The following is a 15,233-nucleotide window of genomic DNA, read 5'->3' on the forward strand; positions in this document are numbered from 1 at the left end:
TGTCTAAAGGCAAAACATTGTTGGGGGATATGGAAAGAGTGGTAAAGGGTTAGATCACCTGTAAGGTTTTTATTGCTCGGTCCCCATTCGAGCTGGCCATACACTATATATTCTTATTGTACTACCTCTGTATGATCTTCTGTACATTTACCAAAATTATGTAACATGAGGACAAACCTACACATTCCATTCAATTTGTATTAAATCAGGCAGAGCCGATCACCAATGTCACCAGAATTAGAAATGAGGGTAGATCAAAAATTGTAAACTGAACTTATCAAAACAGGAATAGAGGGGAAATCTGATGGGGATACGTGTTCCAGATAGAACGAAGGGCCAATTAAGACTGCAACGCAGAGTGACAGGCAGGATTCACCGCTTTGACCACATTGCGTCGCCAACCGCACTGGGGGGCAGTGCATCATACGGTTCCCTTTTTTGTTTTGTATGAGCTTTATTTGAATTCACTGCGATGCACTGCCTGACAATGCAGTGCGATTCGGCCTGCTGGGTAACAATAAAATGCAGCATGTCTGCATTTTGCTGCAGCGCAACACTAGGCTACCTTGCAGTGTGAATGAGACACATGAAACAGTTGTTTCCAGTGTTTCCCTGATATAACAGATGTTTTAGCAAGAGGTAAAACATCTGTCATTGCATAAAATGTGAATTGGCCCTAAGGACTAGTTAACACTAGCACTGCTTTCTGCAGAGCAATCTGTATTTGGATCACTCTTCAAAGGGCACTTTAGGAGGTATATCACCTCCTCACCATCTGTTATAACTAGCGGTGCCCTGATACCGAGTATTTTCACAATGTGATCCCAGGCATGTCATAGTGAAGTTCACACAGGAGCGGTTCGGGAAACCTCCTTGCATGAAGGGTTCCATCAGCTGTGCCTCCTCCTGCCTCTCCCATGGTTTTGTTCCTCCTCAGCCTCCAGTAGCTCTCCCCCAAACCTGCAGTGGTCCAAACCATCTCCTAGTGCAGACAGTACGAAATAAAGGGATTTTAATTGGTCAGCACTAACACATGGTGACCAATCAGAAGCCGTCCAACTCGTACTGTTAGTAGAAGAGAGAAAGCGGTGATGCGGATATCTGGTAAAGCAGAACCGGGAGGGGGTCAAGTGGATGGCTCGAATCGCTGGAGGCTGGGGAGAGAAAGCTGCTGGAAGCTGTGGGGGAACCAAGCCTTGAGACAGGCAGAAGGAGCCGCAGTTGAAGATGTCCACAGTCAGACGGGAGCCTGCTCAAAATCATTATGACAAGCCTGGGTTCACACGGGAGCGGTGGGGAAACAGCATGCGATTCAGACAGGAATCGCACCACATTCCTGTTCAAATCACATGAAACTCTTTGCAGTGCGATTTGCGCCTGTTCATTTTGTATGGACACAAATTGCACAGCAAAGTATCGGTACTCAGTATCAGTGAGTGCTTGTAAGAAATATCGATGCTCATACTCACTGGTAAAAAAAAAAGGTATTGGTTCATCAGTAGTTTTAACCCTTTAATCTGCCGAACTAGCACATAGCAACCTCATGCACCCATTTAGTAGACTAAGTCACAATTAACGGGCAGTACTGCCCGCTGAACGCGACAGCAGGGATAATTTTTGCCACACCACAATGAAAAGCATGGCTGCTGTGGCATATGTACTGCCTTTCCACTGACTTTGCAGCATAGGGAGAAATGGTAATTGTGTGGCTCATCCACCCGTTTTTACCACCCCCATCACAAATGTAAACAAGGCTTAAAGGGGGATTTCTGTTATTGGTTAGCATTGTTCCCTACTTCTCTAACCTTTTGGAAAAGAAAGGGAGGTGGTATGTAGTCCTAAATCATTTCTTGCCCTAGGGTTAAAATGCTGCTCAGTACAGTTGTCACCCTAAGAAAGGGAGTGTGTTTATGGCAGAACTACTAAATTTAAAATAAAGGAAGAATAGCGTGGAAAAGATAACTAATTTCGGCCACCACAACTAAAGAGCAATAAGCTGGAATATCAAAATTTGTACTCCGGTTTAGACACGCTTTAGGGGCTGCCAAATCTCACATAGACACTAGCCCACACAGCAAATGGCAGAGGTTTCTTGTGAAGGCTAGTGTGAACAAGCCCTAAGTTTGGTGCCTTCAACTCAACTCATTTATTTTCCTGAAAGTGCATCAAAGATGCAGGAATTCTGTTAACACACTGCACCAACAAAGCGCAGGTGTGAATAGGTGTTCATTTTTCTTTATATCCCATGGCTCACTTTCTAAATATTTTGGGGAATTTATCAAAACTGGAGCAGTCAAAATCTGGAGCAGCTGTGTATGGCAACCAAGCTTCTATCTTCAGCTGGTTCAGTTGAGGTAGAACTTTAGGCAAAACTTTTTCTTTTCATTTTGGATAGAGTAAGGGAGGGTTATAACTACTGTGAGATTTTTTTTTCAGCTATCTGTGTCCCATTCCAGATAATTCCCTTCACTTCCTGTCCCTTAACTAAATCGGAAATGGGAAGAAATCCCTGAAAATTAAGGCGATTCCAGTGTCCCCATTGGAAGATTTCTCCTCTGTCACTTTTCTGGGAACAACCCAAATATTGGCATTTACTTTATTTTCAATGATAATGGTAAACAGGATAGAGAGGGCAAATCTCCCTAATGGGGGGGGGGGGGGGCACAGACACCAATAAAACCTGACAAGTGTTCTAATCCCTCTACACTCTATCTAAAACAGAAAAAAATTGCCTTTAGGGTATACTTTAACCAGGGTTCATACACATTTTCACCAATAAAATTCCATGACTTTACGTAAATATTATGACCTAATGTTTCATGAAATGTCTATGTATACATGTTAAATAAGAAGAAAATCCATGTCACACCCAGCATATTTTTACTAAAATAAATGACAATCGGTGTAGTGTACAGTACCTCTGCAGTTAGAGTTTCGTTTCTGGATACAGCGTGACTCAAAACGGTCCCTTGTTTTACAGTGGATGAGATGGAAGCACCGCTGCCGCAGCTGGGAGCCGGTGTCGCTTCAGGTGCACGGGTGAAAAAGCCAGCGATCGGATTGGAAGCTGTGTGAAGTTCCCAGAGTAGTGTGCCCAATGTGGTGTACCCAGAGTTGGGTGCACTGTGTCATGTGCCCAGCCTCGAGTGCACCGTCATCTGTCCAGCGTGGTGTGCCCACAGTGGTGTGCGCATCATATGCCCACAGTGGTGTACATTGTATCATGTGTCCAGCGTGGTGAACCCAGACTCGTGTGCCCACAGTGGTGTACCCAGAGCTGCATGTACTGTGTCATATGCCCAGACTTGTGTGCCCACAGGAGTGTACCCAGAGTGATCTGTCCTGTGTGGTGTGACCAGTCGTATGCCCAACGCGTTGTACCCAGAGTCGTGTGTCCACAGTGGTATGCCCAGTGTGATGTACCCAGAGCTGTGTGTACTGTCTGTGTCATGTGTCCAGACTTGTGTGCCCACAAAGGGGTGTACCCAGACTCATGTGCCCAATGTGATGTCCCCAGGGTCATCTGCCCTGTGTGGGGTGATCAGTCGCATGCCCAATGTGATGTACCCAGAGTCGTATGCCCACAGTGGAGTACCTAGTTTTGTGTACTGAGTCATGTGCCCACAATGGTGTGACGGTTGTGCGCCCAGCGTGATGTCCCCAGAGTCATATGCCCTGTGTGGGGTGATCAGTTGTATGGCCTGTGTTGTGTGCCCAGCAGAAGTATGGAAATGCTTGGTGACTTTCCAGGTCCTGCACTCGGAATGTGGACAAGACAGGTGACAGCTCCCACTTCTCAGAAGAGCCAAAGGAAGCCACAAGCAGGAAAATTCTGAAAGTTCTGCTCAGATGACAGTCCCACTTCCTGCCCACAACATACATGGCTGATGTCGAGCTGCAGCGCCTACACCTGTCTAATCTCCGGCCGCATGAACGTGATGACGCAGGGGTGCGGTAACCGAAACGGTTACCGCCCCCTTCCGCGTCATCATCACGTTAATGCGGCCGGCCCGCCCTCCAGTGACGCTTCCGCTGCCTGGGATTGGTTTGCTGCTGCTGGCCAGTCACATCCAGGCAAACCGCGGTCGGCCCTCCCCGCTGCCAGTGATTGGTGCACGATCATCTCCTCGGCTGCTGCGTGACAGCGCACGGGCATACCGCGGACCCGGAAGACAAATAGTATGTGGCACTGGCAAACATTACTGAATAAAATAATAAACTACACTAAAGTCTTTAAGCATCCGCCCCCACCCGGCAGAACACCGACTTTAGCTTAGAAAAATAGAGATAGAACCTGATTGGTTGCCATGCGCAATTGTTACTGCACCAGAACAAACCAAAAGTTCACGTAAACAAACCAAAAGGTACATGTACATATGTAAAAGCGATTCAGTAAAAAAACAAACTGAAATAAAAGAAAACCTATTCTAAAATTGCACATGCAGAACTGCACAGTGAACACAGAGATTGTGGTGCGTTTGTAAACGTATTCCCAACGCATGTTAAAAAAAAAAAAAAAAAAAAAAGGATGGTTCCTTATGAAAGCAGTTCAAACTAGTACGTTGCATTTACCCAGTGATGAAAATAAGTACACCAAGCAATACCTTTTTCAGAGCAATGCAATATGTGCATAAATGCAACACACGGCTACTTGTAAGGGCTCTTTCAAACGGGCGATCCGATCAGATCCGCCTGTCAGTTTTTTAGGCGGATCTGATCGGATCCTCCATGCAGCTCTATGGGGCATCGGGTGTCAGTGGAGACACCTCCGCTGACACCCGCTGCCATCCGCATCCGATCCTGTGCTTGAAATCTGGACGGATGGAAACCCTATTTTTCCATCCGTTCAGTAATCGGATCGGATCTGATGAGAGCGGGCAAGCGGTCCGCTCTCATCCGATCCCCCATAGAGGGCAGCGGGGGCTGAGACACCTCCCTCTCCGCACTGCAAGCGGAGACAGAGCTGTCATCCGCCCGGCTCAGCGGGGATCGCGGATCGATCCCCGATGAGCAACACGGATCCGCCTACGGAGGCGGACCGTGTGAAAGAGCCCTAAGACTGCTTAAAATAAAGTAAATTTGTAAAAATAAATAAAGAAAAAGCAACGCATGAAAAAATGCATGTAAAATGCATCCAACACATTACAAAGCTTAAAAAAAAAAAAAAATGCACCATGCATTGTGGTTTGAATTAGAGAGCGACCGATTATCGGCAATACCGATATATCAAGGGCCGATCTGCACTTTCCTCAATATATCGGAATCGGCCACCAAGGTGACCGATATTGCCGATATTTCGGGAAAGTGCATGTACCGGAGTGATGCCTTCAGCTAGAGGCATCACCCCAGTACCGGCGTCCATAGCCGACGGTCGGCTGTCTTGTAATGACAACCGATGCAGATGAGAAGTCGCTCAGCTGTCATTACAAGGAGCGGGAGGGGATGTCTCCCCCTCCCGCAGCTCGCCCGGGTCTCCCGTCCCACTGGGAGACCCGGGCAAACATCCTGCACGGCCGCTGAAAAGAAGACCCGATCAAAGCTGCATTCGGCTCTGATCGGGTCTCCATGTATAAACCAGGACATCACTTCCGGGTACTCGGTGCCAAATTCAAAAAAATGACAGCATTCAAAACAGCTAAACTTGGCGTTTTGAATGCTTTTAAGTGCAGAGGAGGGGTTTTGGATCTTTTAGACCCCCAGATCCCTCCACAAGAGTACCTGTATAAAAAAAAAAAAAAAAAAAGAAATTAAAACATTTTTTTTCTTTTAATGTACGAAAAAATCGGCCAATACTGATATATGATAACCAAAATATCGGTATCAGTACTAAAAAAACGATATCGGTCGATCACTAGTGTGAATATACCATTAACGAGCCCTTATACCACATACAGCTGTGTCAAACACAAGGCCCGCGGGCCGAATCTGGCCCTCCAGGCCATTTCATGTGGCCCTTGCACCTCTCCTGCAGCTCCAGCCCTCTTCTGGTCCTCCTCCAGACCCTGTACTTTTTGCTTTCCAGCAACACCTACAGCTTCTTCCCAGCAGCAGCACCAGATAAGGGGGCTGCACTGTGATGTAAGGGAGGGTGGGGGGACTCAATTTCTGATGGTGGAGAGGCTCTTGATGTCTGATGTAAGAGTAGGGGATGCTCTGGACATCTAGTGTTACAGATACAACTGGCCCTTTTGAGGGCAATCATGATGCTGATGCGGCCCACGATTAAATTGAGTTTGACACCCCTGCCTTATACCAAAGGCAGTATGAATGCACTACAAAGGCATATGCAAGAACATTGAATGGATACTCTATTACTAAAAGTATTGGGACACCTGCCTTTACACGATCATGGCATCTCAGTCATTGTCTCTAGGGTTCAATATTGAGTTGGCCCACCCTTTGCAGCTTTAACTCTTCTGGGAAAGCTGTCCACAAGGTTTAGGAGTGTGTCTATGGGAATGTTTGACCATTCTTGCAGGAACACATTTGTAAGGTCAGGCACAGATGTGGACGAGATGGCCTGGCTCGTAGTCTGCTCAAATTCATCCCAAAGGTGTTCTGTCGGGTTGAGGTCAGGACTCTGTGCAGGCCAGTTAAGTTCCTCTACCCCAAAATCGCTCATCCATGTCTTTATGGACCATGCTTTGTGCACTGGTGCGCAGTCATGTTGGAACAGGAAGGGGCTACCCCCAAACTGTTCCCACAAAGTTGGGGGCAATTGTCAAAATAGTCTTGGTATTCTGATGCCTTAAAGCGGATCTCGACCCAAAAGGGGAAGCTCCTCTTATCTGCCTCCTCTGCAAATTTTGGAGGGGGGGGGGGGGGACTAGTACCTGGTTTTGACAGTTATTCATCCCCACTTCTGGGAAACCTCACTGCAGTGAGATCACTCAGAAGCTCAGCCACATTAGTTGTCATTACAAGACAGCCGACCATCAGCTATGGACGCCGGTACTGGGGGGATGTCTCTAGCTGCAGGCATCACTCCGGTACAACAAGCACTTAAGCACTTTCCCAAAATATCAGCAATATTGGTAACCTCTGGGGCCTATTCTGATATATCGGAAAAAGTACATATCAGCCCTCGATATATCCCTACCCTACAGACTAAGAGTGGAATGCCATTAAAGTTAATGTGCGTGTAAATGCAGACATCCCAATACTTTTGGTAATAAAGTTTACTTCAATGAACAAAGTTGACACCAGCGCAGTGCTTTCATAAGCATATGAATAAAGTACAGCACGCTGCATTTCTCTCACACTGGAATGCACAGCAAATGCATGTAAATTAATAGAAAATGTATGTAAAATAACACAATTATTCCAAAAAACGCACTGAAAAGGCATTGTAAAGACACATGCAGAAATGCACAGAGAACGCATGGGATTGCGGTGTAAATGAGCCCTAAAAACACAAAGATCTCCATGCAGTTATACAATTAAAAAAAAATATTGCTGGGGAATGTGAAGAAAATGACAACCCCCCAATATGACTATAGAGGAGAAGAGGTGGTGATGAGAGTCCCCCTTCTCCTCTCCCAGGCTCGGTGACAGGCTGTAAATCAATGTAGTGATGTATCCGTCCACGAGGGGAAAGCAGCTGTACTCCCTGGAAACTGTCAATATCCCCTCCTCCTCTCCCCCCCTCCAGTAGGATTACCAATAATAACACGTCCAGGAATCCCCCGTGCACGGGAATCACACTGCCCGCTACATCCCCGGCTACAAGGATCTGCCAGGAATCCTCCGATCCGCTTATGATGGAAGCAGGGAGGACCCGGCACACATACATATGATTACCACTGACACAGGGGAATGCGGGGCCGGCTTGGTTGCCATGACTACAGCACGGCCTGTCTACACCAGCGGCCTGGCAGTGCAGCGCCCGCCCGGGGGTATGAGGGGGTTTCCAGGAGGCTGCAGGCCGGGTTCCTCTGTTCCCCCAAGTTCGGTTCCAGCCATTAGCTGCCGGGCCGCCATCTTTATTCTCGCTGCCTACAAGCTGAGGAGGGGGGAGACACCGAGAGCTGTCATATAGGACGAACAGGGGGGCTTCCCCCGATACGGCCGGCCGAGTGCTGCGGGGGGGGACACACACATACAAACACACTCACATTTAATAGCCCGCTCGGTGGTGGATTGTTTACCGTCCTTGCTGGACATGGCTCGGGCTGGGGCGGCCGCTCCCTGCTGTCGGTGACTCGGCGGGCGGCCTCCTCCTAGCGGCTCCGGACTGTGAGGGAGGGAGGAGGAGGGGAGAGGGAGGACACGAGCGGGGCACGGCTAGAGGCTGACGGTAGCGGCTGCTGGCAACATGGCGGCGGCAGCGCAGACTCTGCGACTCACACAGCGCGGGAAGGGGGATGTCCCGGCCCAGCATGCACCACGCTGGCTCTCCCCTCACACGGGAGGAGTCGGGGAGCGGGCTGTGTCTGAGGGCACTCACACAGGCGGGCACTGGGCTGTGTCTGAGGGCACTCACACAGAAGGGCACAGGGCTGTGTCTGAGGGCACTCACACAGAAGGCACAGGGCTGTGTCTGAGGGCACTCACACAGGAGGGCACAGGGCTTTGTCTGTGGGCACTCACACAGGAGGGCACAGGGCTGTGTCTGAGGGCACTCACACAGAAGGGCACAGGGCTGTGTCTGAGGGCACTCACACAGGAGGGCACAGGGCTGTGTCTGTGGGCACTCACACAGGAGGGCACTGGGCTGTGTCTGAGGGCACTCACACAGAAGGGCACAGGGCTGTGTCTGAGGGCACTCACACAGGAGGGCACTGGGCTGTGTCTGAGGGCACTCACACAGAAGGGCACAGGGCTGTGTCTGAGGGCACTCACACAGGAGGGCACAGAGCTGTGTCTGTGGGCACTCACACAGGAGGGCACTGGGCTGTGTCTGAGGGCACTCACACAGAAGGGCACAGGGCTGTGTCTGAGGGCACTCACACAGGAGGGCACAGGGCTTTGTCTGTGGGCACTCACACGGGAGGGCACTGGGCTGTGTCTGAGGGCACTCACACAGAAGGGCACAGGGCTGTGTCTGAGGGCACTCACACAGGAGGGCACAGGGCTGTGTCTGTGGGCACTCACACAGGAGGGCACTCACACAGGAGGGCACTGGGCTGTGTCTGAGGGCACTCACACAGGAGGGCACTGGGCTGTGTCTGAGGGGACTCACGCATGAGGGCACCAGGCTGTGCCTGAGGGCACTCACACAGGGGGGCACCAACAGTGTCTTAGGGCACTGGCAGTGTCTGAGGACACTCACACAGGTGGCACCGTGCTGTGTCTGGGGATGCTCACACAAGGGGGACCGACTTTGTCTGAGGACTAAAGAATGTAAAATTTAGATTCATCTGACCACAGAATAGTGTTCCATTTTGCAACAGACCATTTTAAATGAGCTGTGGCCAACAGATGATGGCAATGTTTCTGGATCATGTTCAGATATGGCTTCTTATTTGCATGATAGAGCTATACCTTGCATTTTTGCATGGCACAGTGAACTGGGTTCACAGATGTGATTTTTGGAAGTATTCCTGAGCCCATGCAGTGATGTCCATCACGGAATAATGCTTGTTTTTAATGCAGTGCTGTCTGAGGGCCCGAAGATCCTAGCCATCCAATATTGCGGTTCAGCCTTGTCGTACAGAGATTTCTCCAGATTCTCTGAACATTTAGATATATGTACTGTAGATGATATACAACCCCAATTCCAAAAATCTTAGGAAGTTGTTTAAAATCTACATGAAAACAGAATGCAATTATTTTGAAATCTCATAAAGTCATGCTTAATTCACAATAGAAAATCTAAAAAAAATTTAAACTGAGAAAATGTACCATTTTATGAAAAAAAAATAACTGGATTTTTGTAAGAACTTACCGTAAATTCCTTTTCTCTGAAGTTCATCGACAGATGCAGCTCCTTATCTTCATGACTCATAGGGTTATGATCCTCTTAGGAATAAGCACTAGGCAGGAAAAAAACGTAACCACGCCTATGGGGCTGTCCCTGCAGGCATAACCCCTCAGACTCTGCTATCATCAAACAGTTTAGTTGCAAGCAGTGATTAGAAGACAAAAAACCCCATACCTCAGAAGTAGACAGGCGGGTTCTGTGTCCTTCGATGAACTTCAGAGAAAAGGATTTTATGGTAAATTCTTCCAAAATCCAGTTTTCTCTATCGTTCAACAGACGCAGCTCCTTATCCTAATGACTCATAGGGATGTTCCAAAGCAGTATAATCATGAGGGATGGGAAACAATGCAGACACAAAACGTAAGTCCCTAATGGCTAAACGTAGCCAACCAGGCAACATGGAGTTCGACCAGGAACAACTGGACCTCACCCGTAAAAAATTGAACCCTCAAAGAGAAACTAAACAAAGTTCTCTTTTAAACCAGCCTGCAAAACCTTGCGGCCAAAGAAGCATCCGCGGATGCCAACACCTCTACCTTGTAGAATTTTGTGAACGTATGCAAAAATGACTAAGTTGCCGCCTTGCAAACTTGCAACACCGACGCCTGATGGCGAAAAGCCCAAGAGGCACTCAGTGATCTCGTAGAATGAGCCTTTACTGGGAAAGGAGGAACCTGACCCCTCAGCAAATAGGCCTGTACCACCGTCTGCCTAATCCATCTGGAAATGGTCGCAGCAGATGCAGCCAATCCCTTACCAGGTCCATCAGTAAGAACAAAAAGAGCGTCTGATTTTCTAAAGGACTCGGTGGTCTCTAAATAAACCCTGATCGCCCAAACCACATCCAAAGAATGCAAGGCATACTCCTTAGGATGCTGAGGTTTAGGGCAAAGTGAAGGCAACACAATCTTCAATCAGATGAAAATCAGAAACCACCTTAGGAAGGAATGACTAATTAGGTCGAAGTACCACCTTATCTCTGTGTACCACCAGATAAGGTGAGTGGCAAACAAGGCCGCAAATTGAGATACCCTGCGGGCAGAAGTGATCGCCACCAAGAAGGCAACCTTCTGAGACAAAGCAGCAAAATCTCCCACATTTTTTTCAAAAGGAGGCTTTTGAAGAACAGATAACACCAGATTTAGATCCCACGGAGGTAACAGGGATCACCTCGGAGGAGCCATATGGCGCACTCCCTGGATAAAAGTCCGGTCTAGGACATGCGTGGCTAACGGGCATTGACAATCTATAGCCAAAGCCGAAACTTGGCCTGTGATAGTACCCAAAGCCAACCGCTGTTCAACCCCCTTCTGCAAAAAGTCCAAAACCCTAGCGATAGAAAATAAGCGAGGGTGCACCTTCATCGGTTCACAACATGAAATGTACGATTTCCACGTATGATAGTAGATCTTCCTGGAAGTCGACTTCTTAGCCTTCAAGAGGGTAGGAATCCCAGAGTCAGAAAGACCCCTTTTTCCTAACACCTGACTTTCAACAGCCGTGCCATTAAAACCAGCGACTGTAAAGCAGGATGGAAGATCGGACCTTGAGACAGCAGATCTTCCGAGAGGAAGTCTCCAAGGGGTATCGGTGACCAGCCTTATTAGGTCTGTGTGCCAAGACTGGCTAGGCCAGTCCGGAGCCACCAGAATGACTGAAATGTTTTCCACCTTTATCCTGTGCAGAAGCCTCGGCAGGAGTTTCAATGGAGGAAATGCATAAATCAGCCGATACCGACCTCAAGGAGCCACCAGTGCATTTGTGGCGTCGGCCATAGGATCTCGAGACCTGACTACGAATTTCTGCACCTTCTTGTTGAGGTGAGAGGCAAACGGCACAATCCTTGCGACAGCAAGTCGTGTACCGCTCTTCCCAAATCCCTTAACCAAACTGGTGATAATTGAAGATTGGACGGAAAGAACATGTCCGGACAAGACCGGAATTTGATCTTGTATCCTAATCGGATCAGTTTGTGAACCCATTTGTCCTGAATCAAGGAGGTCCAGGGTTCCTGAAAGAATCAAAGACATCCCCCCACCCATGACTCAGGTGAGGGCGCCCCTTCATGCAGCCAAGGACTTGTCTGCAGGTCCAGATTGGCTGGACTTAGATTTTCCAACCATGGCTTCTTGGAACCCCCAGAAGATCTAAACGGTTTACCTTTTTCTTGCGACCCGGAGGCACGAAAAAGACGTTTGTGAGCAGTAAAGAAAGGCCCCCGCCTAGTACGCTGCACCTTGCCCTTAGAGGATTGGGGCAGATTAGTGCTCTTACCCCCAACTCGTCCAGGGAGGATCCAAACAGCCTCTCCCCTGTAAAGGAAGCTCAGTTGAGGCCTTTTTAGCCTGGTCAGCCGACCAGCATTTTAGCCACACCATGCGCCTAATAGCAATGACTAGCTGCTGAACAGCAATAGCTGCTGACGTCCTGGCCACCAACAAAGATCAGTCTAGGGACGTATCAGACATGAAGACCGGGGCTTGGGACAGCTGGTCTATTAGATCCCGTACCCAGGGGGAAGCCATGCCGTTTCCAAGTTACTTTTCAGTAACTTCACCCATTCAGTAGCAGACTGTGCTACTAAAACATTTGGTAGCCTTTAACATGTGACCCACTACCACATGTAAATGGCGGGACAAGGATTCCACCCAATCCATAAAGGTTGGAGACTCTTCCACCGGTGCCAGAGTCGCTTTATTCAACCAGGTCACCGGAGAATCCACTTTCGGTGGTACAGTCCACCTATTGGACACCGCCTCTGCAAAAGAATAACGGCGTGCAAAACCCTTAGGCACCACCAACATGTGCTTAATGCGTTGCAATTGTTAATCCACAATAGTATGAAACAATTCTGGACAAGGGAACACCTTGTCCAATTTGCAGGAGCCAAAAGACACCTGCATATCTGACGCTGTAGGTTCATCAGTCAATTTTAGGGTTTCCCGCACAGAAACTTTCAGGGCTTCCGCCAATGCGCGTGAGGATAGGCCCTCTTCACCGTCAGAAGGTGAAGACACCGACCTCTCAAGGTGGTCTGCGTCCATGGCGACCATATCTGTCTCAGAGTCCGAAGACCCTGCCGATGGAGGTGAGGGCGAAGGGTGTTTGTGGCTGGCAGCACCAGAAATGACAAAATCCACTTTTGTCATCTGGCTTTGCAAAAAAAACTGCAATTTCTGGCTGCGACTGTGAACCTGAGGGTCCCACAGTCGCTTCCAGGGGCTCTGCAGGTGAATGTTTATCCTGCGACTCCATTGCTCAAATACATTTATTTTTTTGTGTAATGTCCTTTTAAGACTGCAAAAAACATGGTCCCACCGCTATTACTGTGGATTCACAATCCCTGATTATTATGTAATAATAGCAGAGCAGAAGAGGAACAAACCCACAGGGTAACCCAGGTAAACCCAGTAATGCTTGTTACCAGACCACAGAGAAGCATCCAGCCTAATCAGTGTAAAAACGAAGCTAACATGGTCTGCAGAGGAAGAAGCTCTGCCTCTATAATTACAAGCCATGCCGCATGCCTGTCCATCCCACAGACCTCAAGAAAATGGCTGCTCATACATTCTCAATGGGGAAGTATAGAAAATGGCTGCCTATGCAAACTAATTGGAACATAGAGATCATGAACCACAGCAAAATGGCAGCCCCCAATGCACACCATGCGGTCTTCAGGACCCCCTAAAGGGGTCCCAGAACAATCAGCATCTAAAGGTCCCTAGCCAGGAACCCACCCAGGACAATCCTCCCCCCTCAAATAAGCACCATAACGGCCACATTATTACACCCCCCAAAGTAAAACCTGCTAAGGGGAGAGGAATGCCACGGGGTACATCAAATTAGTCCTTGGGTGCCAGGGAGTCCCCAAATGTCCAACCATTCCAGGAAGGGGCCCCACCCCGTGATCACCAAGGGTGTTTGGGGGACAATTTTACTCACCATACCACGGTACCAGGTGGGCGCCACTCCCAAACAGATCACCTCCCACCCAGGATGGGGGTGCTGTCAGCCAATGGGAAACTGCAACTCAGGGCGTTCCAGGTTAATGCGACCCAGTGAGACTGTCCACTTGCAGGCTCGTCCCCATCCATCGGGGCACTGTCGCGGCGAGGCCTAGTTCTGGACTATAACCTGCTCAAGCTCACTGGCCACCAGGCTGGAAGACCTTAAGGAGATTATCCATTGCGAAAATGCAGCCGGCTGTTGCTTGTAGTTTCTCTGGATCTTGGTCCTCTGGAACTTACTAGTTAATAAAAATAAAAAATCACAAAACTTTCCCTGTTACAGCTAAGACCGAAGCTCCAGCAGGGAGCTAGGTCCTATTCCTAACACTAGGCAGAACAAACGGTATGATGATAGCAGAGTCTGAGGGGTTATGCCTGCAGGGACAGCCCCTATAGGCGTGGTTACGTTTTTTTCCTGGCTAGTACCTATTCCTTGAAGCAGGAGCATAACCCTATGAGTCGTGAAGATAAGGAGCTGCATCTGTCGATGAACGATAGAGAAAAGGTAATTCTGGCAGCAACACGTTTAAAACATTTTGGGACAGGGCCATGTTTAGCGGTGTGTAGCATCCCCTCTTCTTTTAACAACATAAACTCTATAAATGCACGGAAGCTGTCCATTCTATATGCACTAGTGCACCTCCATACTATCAGAGAATCGGGCTTTTTAACTGAGCGCTGATAACAAGCCAGAAGGTCCCCCTCCTCTTTAGTAAGGGGGATGAGGTTCCCTTGGTTTCCAGAAAGAACGTCAAATTTTGATTCGCCTGTCACAGAACAGTTTTCCACTCAGACCATGGCAACAGACCATTTTAAATGAGCTTTGGCCCAAGGAAGATGGTGGCGTTTTTGGATCACGTTTGATATGGCTTCTTTGCATGATAGAGCCTTACCTTGCATTTTTGGATGGCATGGTGAGCTGTGTTCTGACAGTGAATCAGTGTTGCAAAATGCCCATAAATTTACAGACCGTTTGTAAAAATTATCCGATTGTTACCTTGCATGGGAATGGGCAATGTCTGCCCGTTAAAAATATGGCTGTGGGTCGCCTTTGGAACTATGCATGCTTCGAACAGAAGTCTATTCCTGCAGCTAGGCAAGCCAAGTCTGGAATTGTTAAGTTTGCTAAAAAAAAATAAATCCCACCAGATTCAGCAGTGTTGGCTCCTAAAAGAAGAAAAAAGAATAAAAAAATTGCCACTTCATTTGTTAGATGATCTTACCGATAGCATGGTTATCTGGTTTCCAGACTCCAAACTAGCAAAATCCTTTAATTGTAAGCATACTAAACAGTCCGTGCTAAT

General features: G+C 48.3%; 1 protein-coding gene across 7 annotated transcripts in view; it reads right to left on the reverse strand.

The window, feature by feature from the left end:
* Positions 1-8,382, reverse strand: part of PPP3CB (protein phosphatase 3 catalytic subunit beta) — a 169,070-nt gene extending 160,688 nt beyond the window's left edge. For 5 of the 7 annotated variants that reach the window (XM_082268066.1, XM_082268062.1, XM_082268065.1 and 2 more), the window contains exon 1: positions 8,115-8,381. In XM_082268066.1, coding sequence (XP_082124192.1) covers positions 8,115-8,163 — 49 coding nt within the window. In that variant the 5' untranslated portion in view covers positions 8,164-8,381. Of the gene's footprint in view, positions 1-8,114 lie in introns of all 7 variants that reach the window. The other 2 variants (XM_082268064.1, XM_082268060.1) reach the window with 2 other exon arrangements.
* Positions 8,383-15,233: the final 6,851 nt, after the last annotated feature.

Source organism: Pelophylax lessonae (assembly GCF_965119305.1).
Source record: "Pelophylax lessonae genome assembly, chromosome: 9".
Taxonomy (NCBI): domain Eukaryota; kingdom Metazoa; phylum Chordata; class Amphibia; order Anura; family Ranidae; genus Pelophylax; species Pelophylax lessonae.